Genomic DNA, 15,230 nt, shown 5'->3' on the forward strand with positions numbered 1-15,230 from the left:
TTACTGTAGACACGGAAATTTGGGTAAAGTATAATTAGTAAGTAATTAAAAAGTGTATTAGTAAAATAATTATTATATAGTAAAAATAATTATAGATTAAAATTAAGATAACTAATTATTTTAATTTAAATTAAAAAAATTATAAAATATAAAATTGAAAATATAATTAAAGTATATATTATATTTTCAAAAAATGAAAGAACATATTATATTGGATAGACGAAAATAGAAAAATATAAATGGGATGAGAGTAATAAAACAAACTCCAATTTATTAAATATATATATATAATGAAAATGGTTTTTTTTTTTTTTTTTTGTCAATAAATACAAAATTAAAATAATAAAAAACACGTGGGAAAGCGGTATGGTATGATACTATGATATCATATGGTATGTAGCATTTCTGACAGGCCGGGCCGGGCTGCAGCTCGAGCTTTCTCCACTGTCTGTGTCTGTGTCTGGGTAGTGCATGGCATTGCTATTTGATGCCACTTCTGCTCTCTCCCACTTCTTCTTCCGCCACTTCCTTCTTCCTCCATTCTCTTTCCACGGTGGTGCTCTGCTCTGTGTACCAACTCAAGGAGCACATCTTCTTGTGCTGTAGCTGCAACTACTCCAATTCACAAAGTAAGTTTTCACCTCCTTATTAGGAAACACGTAGAACAATATCGACGAATTCGAATTCTTCTTCGATTGCTCTGTTCTGTTTTGTTTGAGAAACTGTTTGTTAAATTCCGAACGCAGTTGAGGAGTTACTTCTTAAATCCTATTCCCAATCCATACTTGTTTCCACGAGAAACTGTGATCCTATTCCGTCGATTAAATAAATTAGGGTTTGTGTGCGCTTGCTGCCTGCTGGTTTGGTTTTAGTTTCATTAATGGCTTTCTGTATGCAAATTATTACTGTTTGAATGACGAATAGGGTCTGAGCATTTTTACCCTTCTTTTTTCGGCTGGGATGTTCACGCTAAAAGTTGATTCCCCTCTTCTCTAAGTTCTCTGGCTTTTATGCTGAGGGACCTCAATCTGCTTTGATTTCATCTTTTTCTTTTTCTATGTGGGGATAGGAGCATCTCATCTCACTTTATTGTTAGAGAATCAGATCAAAACTATGGTGCAAGTTCAAATTAATATGTTATCTTCATCATCATTCATCATTTGGTCGTGTAAGTGTCTAAGTTCTCTGTTCTTTCAAAAGCCGAGTAGAGTTTTGAATTCAAAAGAGGCTTATGAGTTTCTTCCACAAAATTATGATCAGTGATGAATTGGAAGCTTTATGTTATGATTTATGAGACAGATTGATGTTTTGGAACATGTTATAATACATTTCGATTTCTATCTTTCCGCTGCACAAGTTGTCAGAGATGGCCGAAGAAACTTCGAGCAACAAAAGCTGGAGAAAATCAAATCTGTTCTTGGAGATACCTACACGAACGTTGGATGCTTCGCCTCAAGAAATTGTTCAGATAAAGATGCCTCCAATGCCAACTCCGACGCCGAAAAGAGTTAGCTTCTCTGTAACTCCGAGTCCTTGTGATTCGCGACGTAATGGATCTCCGGGGCCTTTTTCAGGAAGAGGAAGATCATCATCATCCATGAAGAACATCCTGCCAAAGCTGAAGTTCAAGAACCGGTCGAATTTGGACAATGCCGAAAAGGCCACTAATTGTGATTCATCTTCTTCCACTACTGTTTCACATGATAAGCCAACAATTCCGCGGTCATGGTCATTCTCGAAGATTTTCACACCTAGGATGAAGAGGACAACATCCTTACCGGTAACTGCAGTTGGAAATTCAAATCCAGACTCTGCTTCTGGTGGAAGCACAAACAATCTTCCTGCACTTGAAGTAAATCAAAAATCATTGAACAACCATTTCAAATGCAAATGCGATGGAGCAGTATCGATCTCGCTAACAGTTCTGTTTCGATGTGTATGTTCTTGTAGGCAAAAGGAGTTCCACGTATGTCCCGATCACTTTCCGTCCCAGTTTTCAACAAAGAAAAAGCCATTCGAAGAACAGATTCATTCTTTCGTGTTATTCCGACCACTCCTAAAGTTAAACACGACATTGGTGAAGCATCAAAGGCTACAACAGAAGGTAATGAAGCCAGCAGCGGCGAAGATATTCCCGAGGAGGAAGCGGTTTGTCGAATTTGCTTGGTTGAGCTATGCGAAGGCGGAGAAACCCTCAAGATGGAGTGCAGCTGCAAAGGTGAACTTGCTTTGGCTCACCACGAATGCGCCGTTAAATGGTTCTCCATCAAAGGCAACAAGACGTGCGATGTTTGCAAGCAAGAAGTCCGGAATCTACCTGTCACGCTTCTACGTATCCAGAGCTCAATAAATCGTACCACGGGCATCAGTAATCTTGGACATATCGACATCGATGGTTACAGGCAAGAAAAACTTTACACTTGCGCAAATATGCATTCGGGATATATAACACTCACATTAACTCTGTTTTCACGCAGCAGGGTTTGGCAGGAACTGCCGATTCTTGTCATCGTCAATATGCTGGCCTACTTCTGTTTTCTTGAGCAGCTTCTGGTAAGATTAGTTGAATAAATTCAAGTAGCATTAGCTCCTACTACACGATTTTGCTGCATGTGTTTCGTAGTTTACTCTCAGGTCGGAAAGATGCGTAGCCGTGCAATAGCCATATCGCTTCCGTTTTCTTTTGTACTCGGCATCCTTGCATCTATGACCTCTTCGACTCTGGGTATATTGTCTTAACTATGCACATGTCATTATGCTATTTAATGCTTATTGGTGGATTCCCGTTTGTAGATAAATAATTTATGACGCCTATTTAACAGCTTAAATTTTTAGGTGAGACAATTATTTATATCATCTAACATGGTATCAGCTTAGGCTTTTAGGTGAATCGGCCATTTATATCATCTAGCAATGCTTAAATGGTTCGAGTTGCAATGGTAACTGCTAAATGATCATATAACATGGTATTAGAACGAACAGAAATTTTTACGTTATAATTTTTTATTTTATTTTTGTTTGTGTTGTTGAGGACTTTAACAATGAAAATAGATCGGTGATATTTCCTATTATCTATTTCTTTTCAGCGAAGAGAAGATTTGTCTGGTTGCATGCCGTGGTTCAGTTCGCTCTCATCGTCTTCTTCGCGCATATCTTTTACAATTTGGTAAGAACAACTTGCTATAAACATGTTGTGTTTTTGCAAAATGAGTTGGTGAAGTTGTATGGATGGAGGGCATTAGGTTCATGTTCAAGCAGTCCTTTCGATCCTTCTGTCGACTTTTGCTGGACTTGGCATGGCGATATCAGGAAGTTCTCTTCTGGTGGAGTTTTTGAGATGGCGGAGGAGTCGGGAGGCTGCGAGGAATCAGAATGAGATACACAGCCAGATGATGGTGCCTCGGCCTCGGCCTCGGCTTCACGGCCATGTCGAAGATCCCGAAACCTTTAGCAGAAGATGATACCTACGCCTACGGTACACACTTACATTACATATTTTGCATATTTTGTGTGAAACAATAATATTAAATAGCCTGCACGAGATCGTCTGTCTCAAATTCGGGTCTTATCCCGCTATGCTTACACATAGCGACTTTGTAGGTATAACCAGGCAGAGCCCGAGTTCGAAACAAAAGATCCAGCCCGGAAATGGTCCTTGAATCAAGGCTTTTCCTTTTTTTTTTTTTTTAAAAAAAATGTATATATATTAAATGTGAGCTGAGTTATGATAAACAACACGGTACGGAAGGTACAGAACAATACAAATGGTGTGTTGCTTTGTACAATATATATTATGTTGTGAATTGAAAAATATTTGATATAAATGTTGTGTATAAAATTATTGTATTTTCTTTCGGATTTGGGCTCGTTTGGATTGTCAAGAGCTTTTCGGCTTCTGCTTTGAGAAAAATATTTTTTACCTGATTGTATTGGTAACCACATTAAAGTACTTTTTAAAATTATTGCTTTTAATAATAATAAATACAATACTATAATATCAAAATAATTATTTTATATATTATATTTAAAAAGTAAAAAATATAATTATATAATTATTTTTAATCTATATGTTATACTTGAATTAAAAATTTAAAATTATAATTGAGATACTAAATTTAAATAAAAATATCTAAAAATTTTAATTATACTAAAATTATTAAATATAATTATAAAATTTTAAAATATAAATAATTTAATATTAGATTGTAATTTTATTTTTAATTTACATATTATCTTTGAATTAAAATTTTAAAATAAAAAGAATCAAATTTTAAATGATATTTTTTATATTTTAATTTAAAATCTTTAAATATAATTAATAAAATTTGAAAATGAATTATAAAAATTTTATAAAAAATACGAAAGAAGACCTCCTTGGATTAAGAGGAAGGAGTTTGATAAAAACTACTTTACAAAATGTAGTTGTGCACAAAGAGGTATTTATAAAAATATTGCAAAAGAGACGAATGTAACAAGAATACTATCAAGAATTGTGCAAAGTTGGGGTTGATCAGACTACATACGAATGCTATCAAGTCTTCCTTCAACGAAAAAAACAAGATAGAGAGAGAGGTTGAAGTTCAGCCTCAACTCACTACAGATTGACAATTCGTCGAAAGTAATCAAGTTTCGAAGCATGGCACAAGTTGTCCATATAGTTGAAAAGTAGTTCACTCTTACAAGGGAGATGAAAGATATTATCTAGCACCCGATGAGCCCGAGCCGTACAGGGCCGGTCAGAGTAAAATATTCATCACGAAGGTAATGTTCTTATATGCAGTTGTTAGACCGATGTATACAAGAAATGAAAAATGCATATTCGATGGGAAAATAGACATTTTCCCTTTTACAGAAAAGGTTCCAGTCCAAAGAAGTTCAAAGAACAGAGCAGTCGAAACAATGGTTACAAAATCATTAGAATCCATCACAAAGGAACTTTTAATCAACAAGGTATGTTGTTTCACTTTGTATTTCTATAACTAGATTTCTTTATCCCTCAGAAATATTTTATCATTGGGATATCGATCACAAGTATAAGTCTCCAAAATAAGAATCACGCGAGTAATACTCATTGGTGACTTTATAACATGTGATATAAACAATAAAGGAGAAGTGACCAACTAACATGGACAAGAACATCACTATTCAACAAGATAACGCAAAGCCGCATATCAACAACTTTGATCCAAATAGCAAACACGGATGGATTCAACATCATTTTGGTGTTTCAACCACCAAACAATCCATACACAAATATGAATAACTTGGTATGGTTTCAGGCATTGCAATCTTTACAAATTACAAAACTAGTTACCATAGTCGATGACTTACTTGGAGCAGTTCCCAAATCATTTGAACAACTATCACATACTGCTCTAAATTTAGGGTTTCTAAGTTTGCAAACATGTTCTAATCTTGGATCGAACAATTATAAGATCCATCACTTAGAGAAAGACTTTTTGAGAAGGTCAAGAAATCTTTAGTCTAATCTGTAGAGATTTCAAGTACTTTTGAGTGCATATCCGGACAGGCCGTTAAACTCACACGGAAGATTAGAGGGTTTCTCGATCAATACCGATTTAGGCCCTCACCCGGTAACAAGAGCATTTCTTCTCGAAGTTCAACAAATTTCTTTGAAAATGCATATCAGGACCTAGTCGGCTCAATCCTCCAACCTACAATCGCTTGATTCGAGTGCACACTATCGAATTTTGAGACAAGGACTTGAAACCTTGCAAAATGGTTCCTAACATATATAAATTATGTTAATATAAATATAGATATATATTACTCCATCCGTCCACAAACTAATATCTTATTTTTTAATTTGAAATGTTAAACAACTATTGTCCTTTTTTTTTTTTTAAACACAAATTTTAATTTTTTTATTTTTCATTCATTTATCACTTTTAATATATACTGTATCATATGGGGTAAATTTGTCTATTAATAACAAAAAAATAATTATCTAAGAAGTCATCCAAATATACTATAGAACAATAAAAATTAGAAAGGAGTATATTTTATAATATTTATAGGATATTGTGCCCAAAAATATTGGATGAACAAACCCCAAAAATCAATATTTCAAATTAATTTTTAAAGACGAAGTGGTAATTTTTATTATGCTAAAAAATATGAATATATTACCTCATTCGTCTGGTAAAATTAGAACATTTGTTATGACACATGGATTAAAAAAGAGTAAATTGTTTTTTTAGTCCAGTAACTGGACCCCCTTATCATTTTAGTCTCGTAAGTGGAGCATTGTCGCAAATTAGTCCCATAAGTGAAAAATTTTCGTTGTTTTAGTCCTCCGGCGTCGGAGATGCCCGCGTGGCTCGCTGGAGGTGACGTGTCCGCCAGGTGTCGCTGACCTGGCGGACACGTGGATTTTTATTTTATTTTTCATTTTTTAAAATTTATTTTAAATTTTATTTGTATTTTTTTATTTTTTTATTTGATCCAATTAAAAAAAATAAAAAAAAATAAAAAAAAATAAATAAATCCACGTGTCCGCCAGGTGTCGCTAATTTGGCGGGACACCTGGCGGACACGTCATCTCCGGCGAGCCACGCGGGCGTTTCCGACGCCGAAGGACTAAAACAGCGAAATTTTTTCACTTATGGGACTAGTTTGCGACAGGCTCCACTTACAGGACTAAAATGATAAAAGGGTCAAGTTACGGGACTAAAAAAACAGTTTACCCATTAAAAAAATATTTTATTAAAAAGTGATAAAGTTAAAAAGATAATTGATGATATTTTTGAAAAATTTGTTAAAATTAAAGAAAATGGAAAAAAAGAATTAATAAAGACAGTAATATTTGTTGACTTTGCTAAAATTAGTAATTATGATAAATGTAACAGACATAGTTAAAAATAAATAAATAAATAAATTTGACGAAGGAATAAAATATTTAATTTAAAAAACCTATTATCTAATAACAGTGTATCTATACCCATTAATGACAATATTATAATTAATTATTTAATTTAAGAGATAGTAAAGTTACTTACACACAATTCAACAACTATTTGAAAATTTTCAAAATAGTACAATATTGTTAATAATATTTCAATTTTTTCATATGTCATGTCCATCATTTCGATCTTATATTTTATTCATTTATTAATAATTTTAATATAAATTATTATATATTATATTATATTATATATATATATATATATATATTCATACCTAAAATAAAAATATCAAACAAACACACTCATTGTTTGTTTTACTTTTTGAATAATTTTTGGATAAATAGTTTTAATATTTTTTGGGTAAATTAAGTGCTATTTTTTATTTAAAATAATTTTTAAATTATATTTTAAATTAATAAAAATTATAAACAAATAAATTTTTTTTACGATTTGTAATAATCTAAAATAAATAAAAATAAAATTGAGCATAAAGAGCATTAATATAGTACTACATATTAACAATTAAAACTGTAGTCCGGTAGACTTGCTTTTCTACATAATTTTTATTATTCATAATTTTTTATTTTAAAATATTAAATTAAATATTTAGTTTTTGTATAGTTTCTTCATCCATTTTTAAAGTTTATATATATTCATTTTAGATTGTCTAATTACAAAATTTATATCTTTTATTTTAGTAACGGTAGACCCTACCCCATTATATACATATCGTTACTTTTAATTATTTACATAAATATCATTATATTTATTTATACATATATTTTTAAATAAACGCAATCATTAAAATTAAAACACAACAATTAAAACTAAAATAAAATTATTAAAATAAAACTCATCAATTAAAATAATAAGATAAATTTAAAATAAAATAAAAACCTTTTTGTATTCATTCTCGACCTTACTCCTCTCACACTCATAGGGTTTTTTTACCGAATTTCGATTTTGTTGTTCTCTCTGAATTTTGCTTCCGCCGTCACTGTCGACTCCCAGTATGGTGCAAAATCGCTTCAATCGCAATCAAGAGGATTTATTGAGGGATCCTCTTCCGGCTTTGCCCGTCCCGGCCATTCGGCAGTCGCTTGACAAGTCTTATTCAGTGCTTTAGGCAATAAAAATACAATTCACAGTCATTTCCCTTGCCTCTCTCTCTGCATTAATTGTCCCCTTCTCCTGTGCATTAATTGTTTGCTTTCAAATACATTCAATATAATACACATATATTTATATACATATAAACATACATCCGTACACACACAAACATCTATATATATACATTTAATACTTACCCAATAATTATATTAAATTATTGTTATTATATAACAAATAGTTCACATGCTCATAACGTAGCTTTATATATGATCCAAAATTGTTAAACTTGATTTTATTAAAAAAAAATCAACGAAAACAAAGAAAAGTTTGAATAGAGCTTGGTTTTTAGGCTCAGCCTCCAATATCACCCACTAAAGCACAAAATCAACACAAGCACACATACAACGCGACATACACAACCAAACCGGCCCGAGACCCTAAACCTAAACCGAAAACAACCCCCCACAAGTAAGGAAAAATAAAGCAACGGTAGAACAGCGGCCAAAAAGAAAGGAACCACACAAACCGAAGGCTAAACTCGATGTCGAACCTCTTGCAGTTTGAATCGAGACAGGGGGAATGAAAGCACCTCTAATCTCCACCAAAAACAGCAGAAAGAAGCTCGTTGAAGGTCGCCGGAGAAGATCGCCAGAATATCGCCAAGAGATAAAAGTGTTTAGAGAGAGGCGAGAGCGTTTAGAGACAGAGTAAGGGTGAGAGTAGTAACGGCTCCCTCTCTCTATCTATGTATATATATATATATATGTAGGTTAGAACAGATCAGGCGGTCATGGTTAAAATCTTGATCAAACGGTCCACAACAAGTCTAATAAAAAAAATATATGCGGGTTGGGTCATATAACCGGGTCGGAGGGTTGGGTCACGGATTATGGGTTGGGGCCAAGTTTAACTGGGCCACAAAATATATATGTGTTTGTGTTTGTGTATGGATCCAATAATGGTCTCCAAAATTATCATTAACCAAAATTTCATAACAAAAATATTCAATATATTATTAACTTACGACTAAATCATATACCGCTATATGTATCAATAAATATGTATCATGGTTCAGTAAAAAGTGGTAAAAGAGTAAACTTATGACCGTGAAATTATGAGTTTCAATTCTCAATGATATATACATAAAGAGATTTTGTATAGATATAGTTATGCTTTGTTTCTTGAAGTTTGTTTGAAAAAATTTAATTAAATTTTATATGAAAATAATATTCAATTAGATATTTTACGAGAGAAAAAAATATATTATTTATAGAATACGAATAGCAAATTTTAGATGTATTAAAAGTAGTACCATCTAAGTAATTTATGTTGAATTTCTACTATTTTAAATTAATAAAATAATTAAAATATATTTTCATGCCTTATTTTAAATGATATCTTTTAAAAGATATTTAAGTGAATTATGTTGAATTAGTTAATTATAGTAAATTATGAAATTATTTTTGTTTTTTATGTAAATGATATTATTAGTAATTTTAAAATAAGAACTAATATATATAATTAAAAAAATTAGAATATATATATTTAAATAATTTAAAAATTATATTTCAATAAAATATATGCAATATTGATATTATTCTACAAAAGAATAAAATTTTATATAATATAAAAAAATAAAAATTCATTTAATAGGTTTGAATGAATTTATTTAAATTTTAGATTTAAAGAATTACGTTTGATAATATAAAAAAATTATATTATATTGAATTGTCTTCAACCCATTGTACCCACCTTAATTGCATTTTGACCTCTTCCACTTATTTAGAAAAAATAAATATGTATATAATTAATATTAAAAAATGAAAAGATAAAATAAGTACTAAAAATCTAGTGTTGATTTTGTTTTTTTCTTTTAACTGAAATATATATTTCATCCGTTCCAAATTAAAGAAGTTATGAGATTTGGCAGTAGATTAAAAAGAAATAATACTATTTTATGCGAAAAAATAAATATGTATATAAATAATATAAAAAATGGAAGGAACAAAATAAGTACTAAAAATCTAGTTTTGATTTTTTTTTTTCTTTTAATTGAAATATATACTTCTTCTTATCTACTTGTATTAAAGCTAAATGAAAATAATGAAGAAAATAATAATGAAAGATGTCAATATAGTTGTTACGTGTGTGCAAAAGTGTTACTAAATGATTATTTATACTTCTAAGACTTTATTCCCTCTTCCCTAAAATCTAACAACCACTTTATCTAGAGAAGTTTTAGTAATAGATAAATGTGTAGGTGTAATAAAATATGCTTTTGATTATAGACTAAGTTATGGTTATTGCTATAAAACACCTTCATTTAAAAATGTTATTTAAGCAATAACTAATAATCTCTTTTGTAGGATAACTAAATTGATTTGTACACCCAACAAATTTTTGTATGAATGAATCTAACTACGTTTGGATGAGATAATATTCATATGCGGCAACTTTTGTATGTCACTTTCACAATTTATTATCATAAAGTGTTGTGAATTCACTCTCAAAAAATTAATTGACGTTCATAGGGTACTATAAGATATTAATCATCATCGAGTAAGGGCTGAAATGTACAAATTTCAATGCACATGTGGTTGCATTACTTTAAAAGTAAGCTTCCAAATACAATATGCATCTTAGGGCCATCAAAGAACACGATTGGTACACTATCGGATGATAACTTTCATTGAGTGGAGGGCAGTAACTAAGAATTCAAATGCACAATGATTGCATTACTTATACAGTAAGAATTCGTTACAACTATGCACAATCAGTACACTATCGGAAGAAAATCAACATCGAGTTAGAGCTGTATATGCAGAAAATATTGTGCACACATAGTGCATTACTCATAGAGTAAGCCATCTATAAACAATATGCACTACACACAACCAACAGTCTACATTGCTCTGAACAAAATTTCATCATTTTAGTCACTAAAATTAAATTCTCAACTTCAAGTACTCATAACAATAAGCCATAGAAAATATACCTCAGAGTACATGGGTAAGATGGTCGCAAAAGGACAGTAAATCCTCAAGAACTGAAGGAACACCTCAAGGTGGCTACGAGCATCGATTCCGGCTATAAGGGTTTTTCTATCCTTTTCTTTTGAACGAAAATTGGAGACAGACAGAGGGATGCGTCCTCGGAGTTTGGCACAACACAACCGGAGTACAAGTGGGGCGATTCCGGCACCTCAGAGGTAAAAAATTCCGAGCACGTATAAGATCAAGGCTTCTTAACCGACGGCCGAAGGCCCCCCACCTCGAAGGTCTTAAGCCCACCGTTGAAGGTCCCGCACATCTCCGGCACTATGGATTTGTAAAGATCAGAGTCGAAAAGAAAAAAATCTATAGATGCGTGAGTCGGTAAATGAATGATCGTAAAGCATCCACATTGTGTAGACGTAAGTGCTGCGTGGTTTATAACACTCCCCCTTGGATGCTATATACAAATAATGTGCCTCGTTAAAACCTTACTATGAAAAAACCCTGTGGGAAAAAATCATAGTGAAGGAAAAAGAGTACATCATTCTTGTATTAATGCGCTCCCCCTATTTTGGACTTTATTTGATGTCTTTCATCCGACGCATTCCAATTCCTTGGACCAGTTTGTTAAATGTTGCAGTCGGTAGTGCCTTCGTAAATAAATCTGCAAAATTTTCAGACGATCGAATTTGTTGCACATTAATTTCACCACTCTTCTGAAGATCATGAGTGAAGAAGAATTTCGGAGATATGTGCTTTGTCCGATCGCCTTTAATATACCCTCCATTTTGAGCTATACAAGTTACATTATCTTCAAATAATATTGTAGGAGGTAATTTATCATCGGTAATCAAGCCACAATTTTTTTCAAATATGGTGAGTCATGGACCTCAACCAAACGCATTCACGACTGGCTTCATGAATTGCTAAAACCTCAGCATGGTTTGAAGAAGTAGTTGTTATTGTCTGTTTAGCAGATCTCCAAGAGATTGCGGTTCCACCACAAGTAAATAAATAGCCAGTTTGAGATTTTGCTTTGTGTGGATCAGACAGATAACCAGCATCAGCATAACCAGTTAATTCATTTCGAGATTCACTAGAATAAAATAAACCGAGGTTATGAGTCTCCTGAAGATAACGAAAAATGTGCTTGATACCATTCCAATGGCGCTTTGTGGGGGATGCGCTAAACCTGGCCAGTAGATTTACTGAAAAAGATATATCTGGCCTGGTACAATTTGCAAGGTACATTAATGCGCCAATAGCGCTGAGATATGGTACTTCGGGGCCAAGTATTTCTTCATTTTCTTCTCTTGGCCTAAATGGATCTTTACTGGGATCAAGGGATCTGACCACCATTGGTGTACTTAGAAAGTGAGATTTATCCATGTAAAATTGCCTTAATACCGTTTGGGTATATGTGGATTGATGGATAAATATTCCATTGTTCACATGATCCACCTATAATCTCAAACAATATTTTGTCTTTCCAAAATCTTTGATCTCAAATTCTTTATATAGATATTCAACTACAATTTGGATCTCTTAAGGAGTTCCAATTAAATTGAGATTATCAACATATATAGCAATAATGACAAAATTTAATCCATTTTTCTTTATAAAGACACATGGGCATATTGGATCATTAGTATAACCTTCTTTTATTAAACATTCCCTTAGACGGTTATACCACATTCGCCCTGATTGTTTAAGTCCATACAATGACTTTTTCAATTTGATGGAATATGATTCCCTTGGGTTTAATTTGTATGCTTTAGGCATATTGAATCTCTCAGGAACTTTCATATAAATATCAGTATCCAATGAGCCATAAAGATATGCAGTAACTACGTCTAAAAGACGCATATCGAGCTTTTTTCGCACTGCTAGGCTCACAAGGTATCTAAATGTTATTCCATCAACAATCGGAGAGTATGTTTCATCAAAATCTACTGCAGGTCTTTGTGAGAATCTCTGAGCTACAAGACGGGCTTTATATCTCACGATTTCATTATGTTCGTTTCTTTTTCGTACAAACACCCATTTGTATCCAACTGGTGTTATACCATCTAGCGTTTGAACAATTGGTCCGAAGACCTTTATTTTGTTTAATGAGTTAAGCTCTGATTGAATCGCATGTTCCCAATTTGGCCAGTCATTTCTTTGCCGACATTCATGAACCGATTTTGGCTCTGGATCATCGTTTTCTTCCATTATATCAAGTGCTAAATTGTATGCGAAGGCATTATCAATAATTGCCTCTTTATGGTTCCAACATTTTCTTGAAGTAACATAGTTAATTGAGTTTTCAATAATCTCATCATGTTCTTCAAGATCGTGCTCTTCTGGAGCAATTATTTCAGGGTTGACTTCCTCATTAGGTTGAGGTTTATCAATGTCATTCCTGATATTTTCATGATTATGATCATTAATTCATCTTTTCTTTCGAGGATGTTTGTCTTTGGAACCGAGTGGTCTACCATGCTTTAAGTGTGTCGCTGATTCATTAGCACTTCCAATTTGTCAATCAGGGACAATTATTTTAGCCGGAGCATTAGCAGCTTGGATATATGATCGAGTGACTTTGCTCGAGTCATTGAATGCATCCGGTAACTGATTTGCAATATTTTGCAAATGTATAATGCGTTGAACTTCTAGTTCACACCGCTTTGTACGAGGGTCACAAAAATTCAATGGGATTTTCCAATTAATATCCCTTTTCGGTTCATTTTTGTCTCCCCCTAATGTCGGAAAATATGATTCATCAAAATGAAAATCTGCAAATCTTGCAGTGAATAAATCACCCGTCATAGGCTCAAGATATTTTATAATTGACGGCGATTCATATCCGACATAAATGTCCAATCTACGTTGAGGACCCATTTTTGTACGTTTGGGGGGTGGAATAGGAACATAAACAGCACACCCAAAAATACGTAGATGAGATATATTTGGTTCGTGACCAAATACTAACTGCATTGGGGAATAGCTATGATAGCTTGTCGGCCTCATTTTTATAAGTGTTCCTGCATGTAAGATTGCATGCCCCCAAGCTGAAATTGGCAACATAGACATCATCAGTAATGGTCTAGAAATCAATTGCAATATTTTAATAAGTGATTCTGCCAGGCCATTTTGTGTATGAACATGAGCAACTGTGTGCTCTACGTTAATTCCAATCGACATGCAATAATCATCAAATGCATTTGATGTATATTCACCAGCATTATCCAGACGTATAGTCTTAATTGGATTATCGGGGAATTGTGCCCGTAATTTAATAATTTGGGCAAGCAATCTCGCGAATGCTATATTGCGAGTAGATAATAAACAGACATGTGACCATCTGGTAGATGCATCAATAAGCACCATAAAATATTTAAATGGCCCACATGGTGAGTCTATTGGTCCACATATATCCCCGTGTATTCTTTCCAAAAATGTAGGTGATTCAATACCTACTTTAGTTGGCGATTGTCTGGTTATCAATTTTTCTTGAGTGCGGACAACACAGGTTAACTCATTTGAGTTTCACACTTTTTGATCTTTTAATGAATGGCCATACGAATTCTCAATTATTCGCCTCATCATTATAATGCCAGGATGCCCAAGGCGATCATGCCATATTTGAAAATCGGTAGTCTTATGATCTACCGTGAGGTGTGTTTCAACAACACCTAATTTGGCATAATATAAGCCAGTAGAGAGTGAGGGTAATCTCTCAATGATGCATTTCCTTTTATCAATGATATTGGTGATTAATAAAAATTCACCATCGGTATCACTCATAGTTTCAATGTGATAACCATTTTTCCGAATGTCATGAAAGCTCAGTAAATTTCTTCGAGCTTTAGTGGCCAACAGTGCATACTGTATCACAATTTTCGTCCCCGCGGGGAGAAATATAATGGCTTCTCCAGAGCCTTCAATTAATTTCGCACTGCCACTTATTATATTGACATTCATTCTTTCCCTTTTCAAATGGGAGAAATATTTTTCGTGTTTTAATATAGTATGTGTCGTTGCACTGTCAATGAAACACATATTTGCATCATTTTGTTTGGCATCCATTTAACCTTCAAATATAAATAATGCAGTATTAGTAAAGGCAGATATAAGTATTACAAAATGCATTACAAAAAGGTAATATGCGATAATTTAAATATTACAAAACATAATGTAAAATGACATAATATGCCTA

General features: G+C 32.9%; 1 protein-coding gene across 4 annotated transcripts; it reads left to right on the forward strand.

The window, feature by feature from the left end:
- The first annotated feature begins 391 nt into the window (after positions 1-391).
- LOC127244026 (uncharacterized) lies at positions 392-3,680 on the forward strand. 4 transcript variants are annotated; one of them, XM_051264306.1, is made up of 8 exons: positions 392-629; positions 1,358-1,852; positions 1,951-2,402; positions 2,478-2,553; positions 2,635-2,725; positions 3,087-3,166; positions 3,243-3,475; positions 3,590-3,680. In XM_051264306.1, exons 2-7 carry the CDS (start codon positions 1,367-1,369, stop codon positions 3,459-3,461), a joined length of 1,404 nt encoding a protein of 467 aa, XP_051120263.1. In that variant the 5' UTR covers positions 392-629; positions 1,358-1,366; the 3' UTR covers positions 3,462-3,475; positions 3,590-3,680. The 4 variants fall into 4 exon arrangements, with proteins under 4 accessions (XP_051120263.1, XP_051120264.1, XP_051120266.1 ...); XM_051264307.1 differs by having other exon boundaries at positions 3,601-3,680; XM_051264308.1 differs by having other exon boundaries at positions 395-629; positions 2,481-2,553.
- The last annotated feature ends 11,550 nt before the right edge of the window (positions 3,681-15,230 follow it).

The sequence above is a fragment of the Andrographis paniculata genome, unplaced genomic scaffold (genome assembly GCF_009805555.1).
Source record: "Andrographis paniculata isolate CXL003 unplaced genomic scaffold, ASM980555v1 Contig9END, whole genome shotgun sequence".
Lineage (NCBI taxonomy): Eukaryota > Viridiplantae > Streptophyta > Magnoliopsida > Lamiales > Acanthaceae > Andrographis > Andrographis paniculata.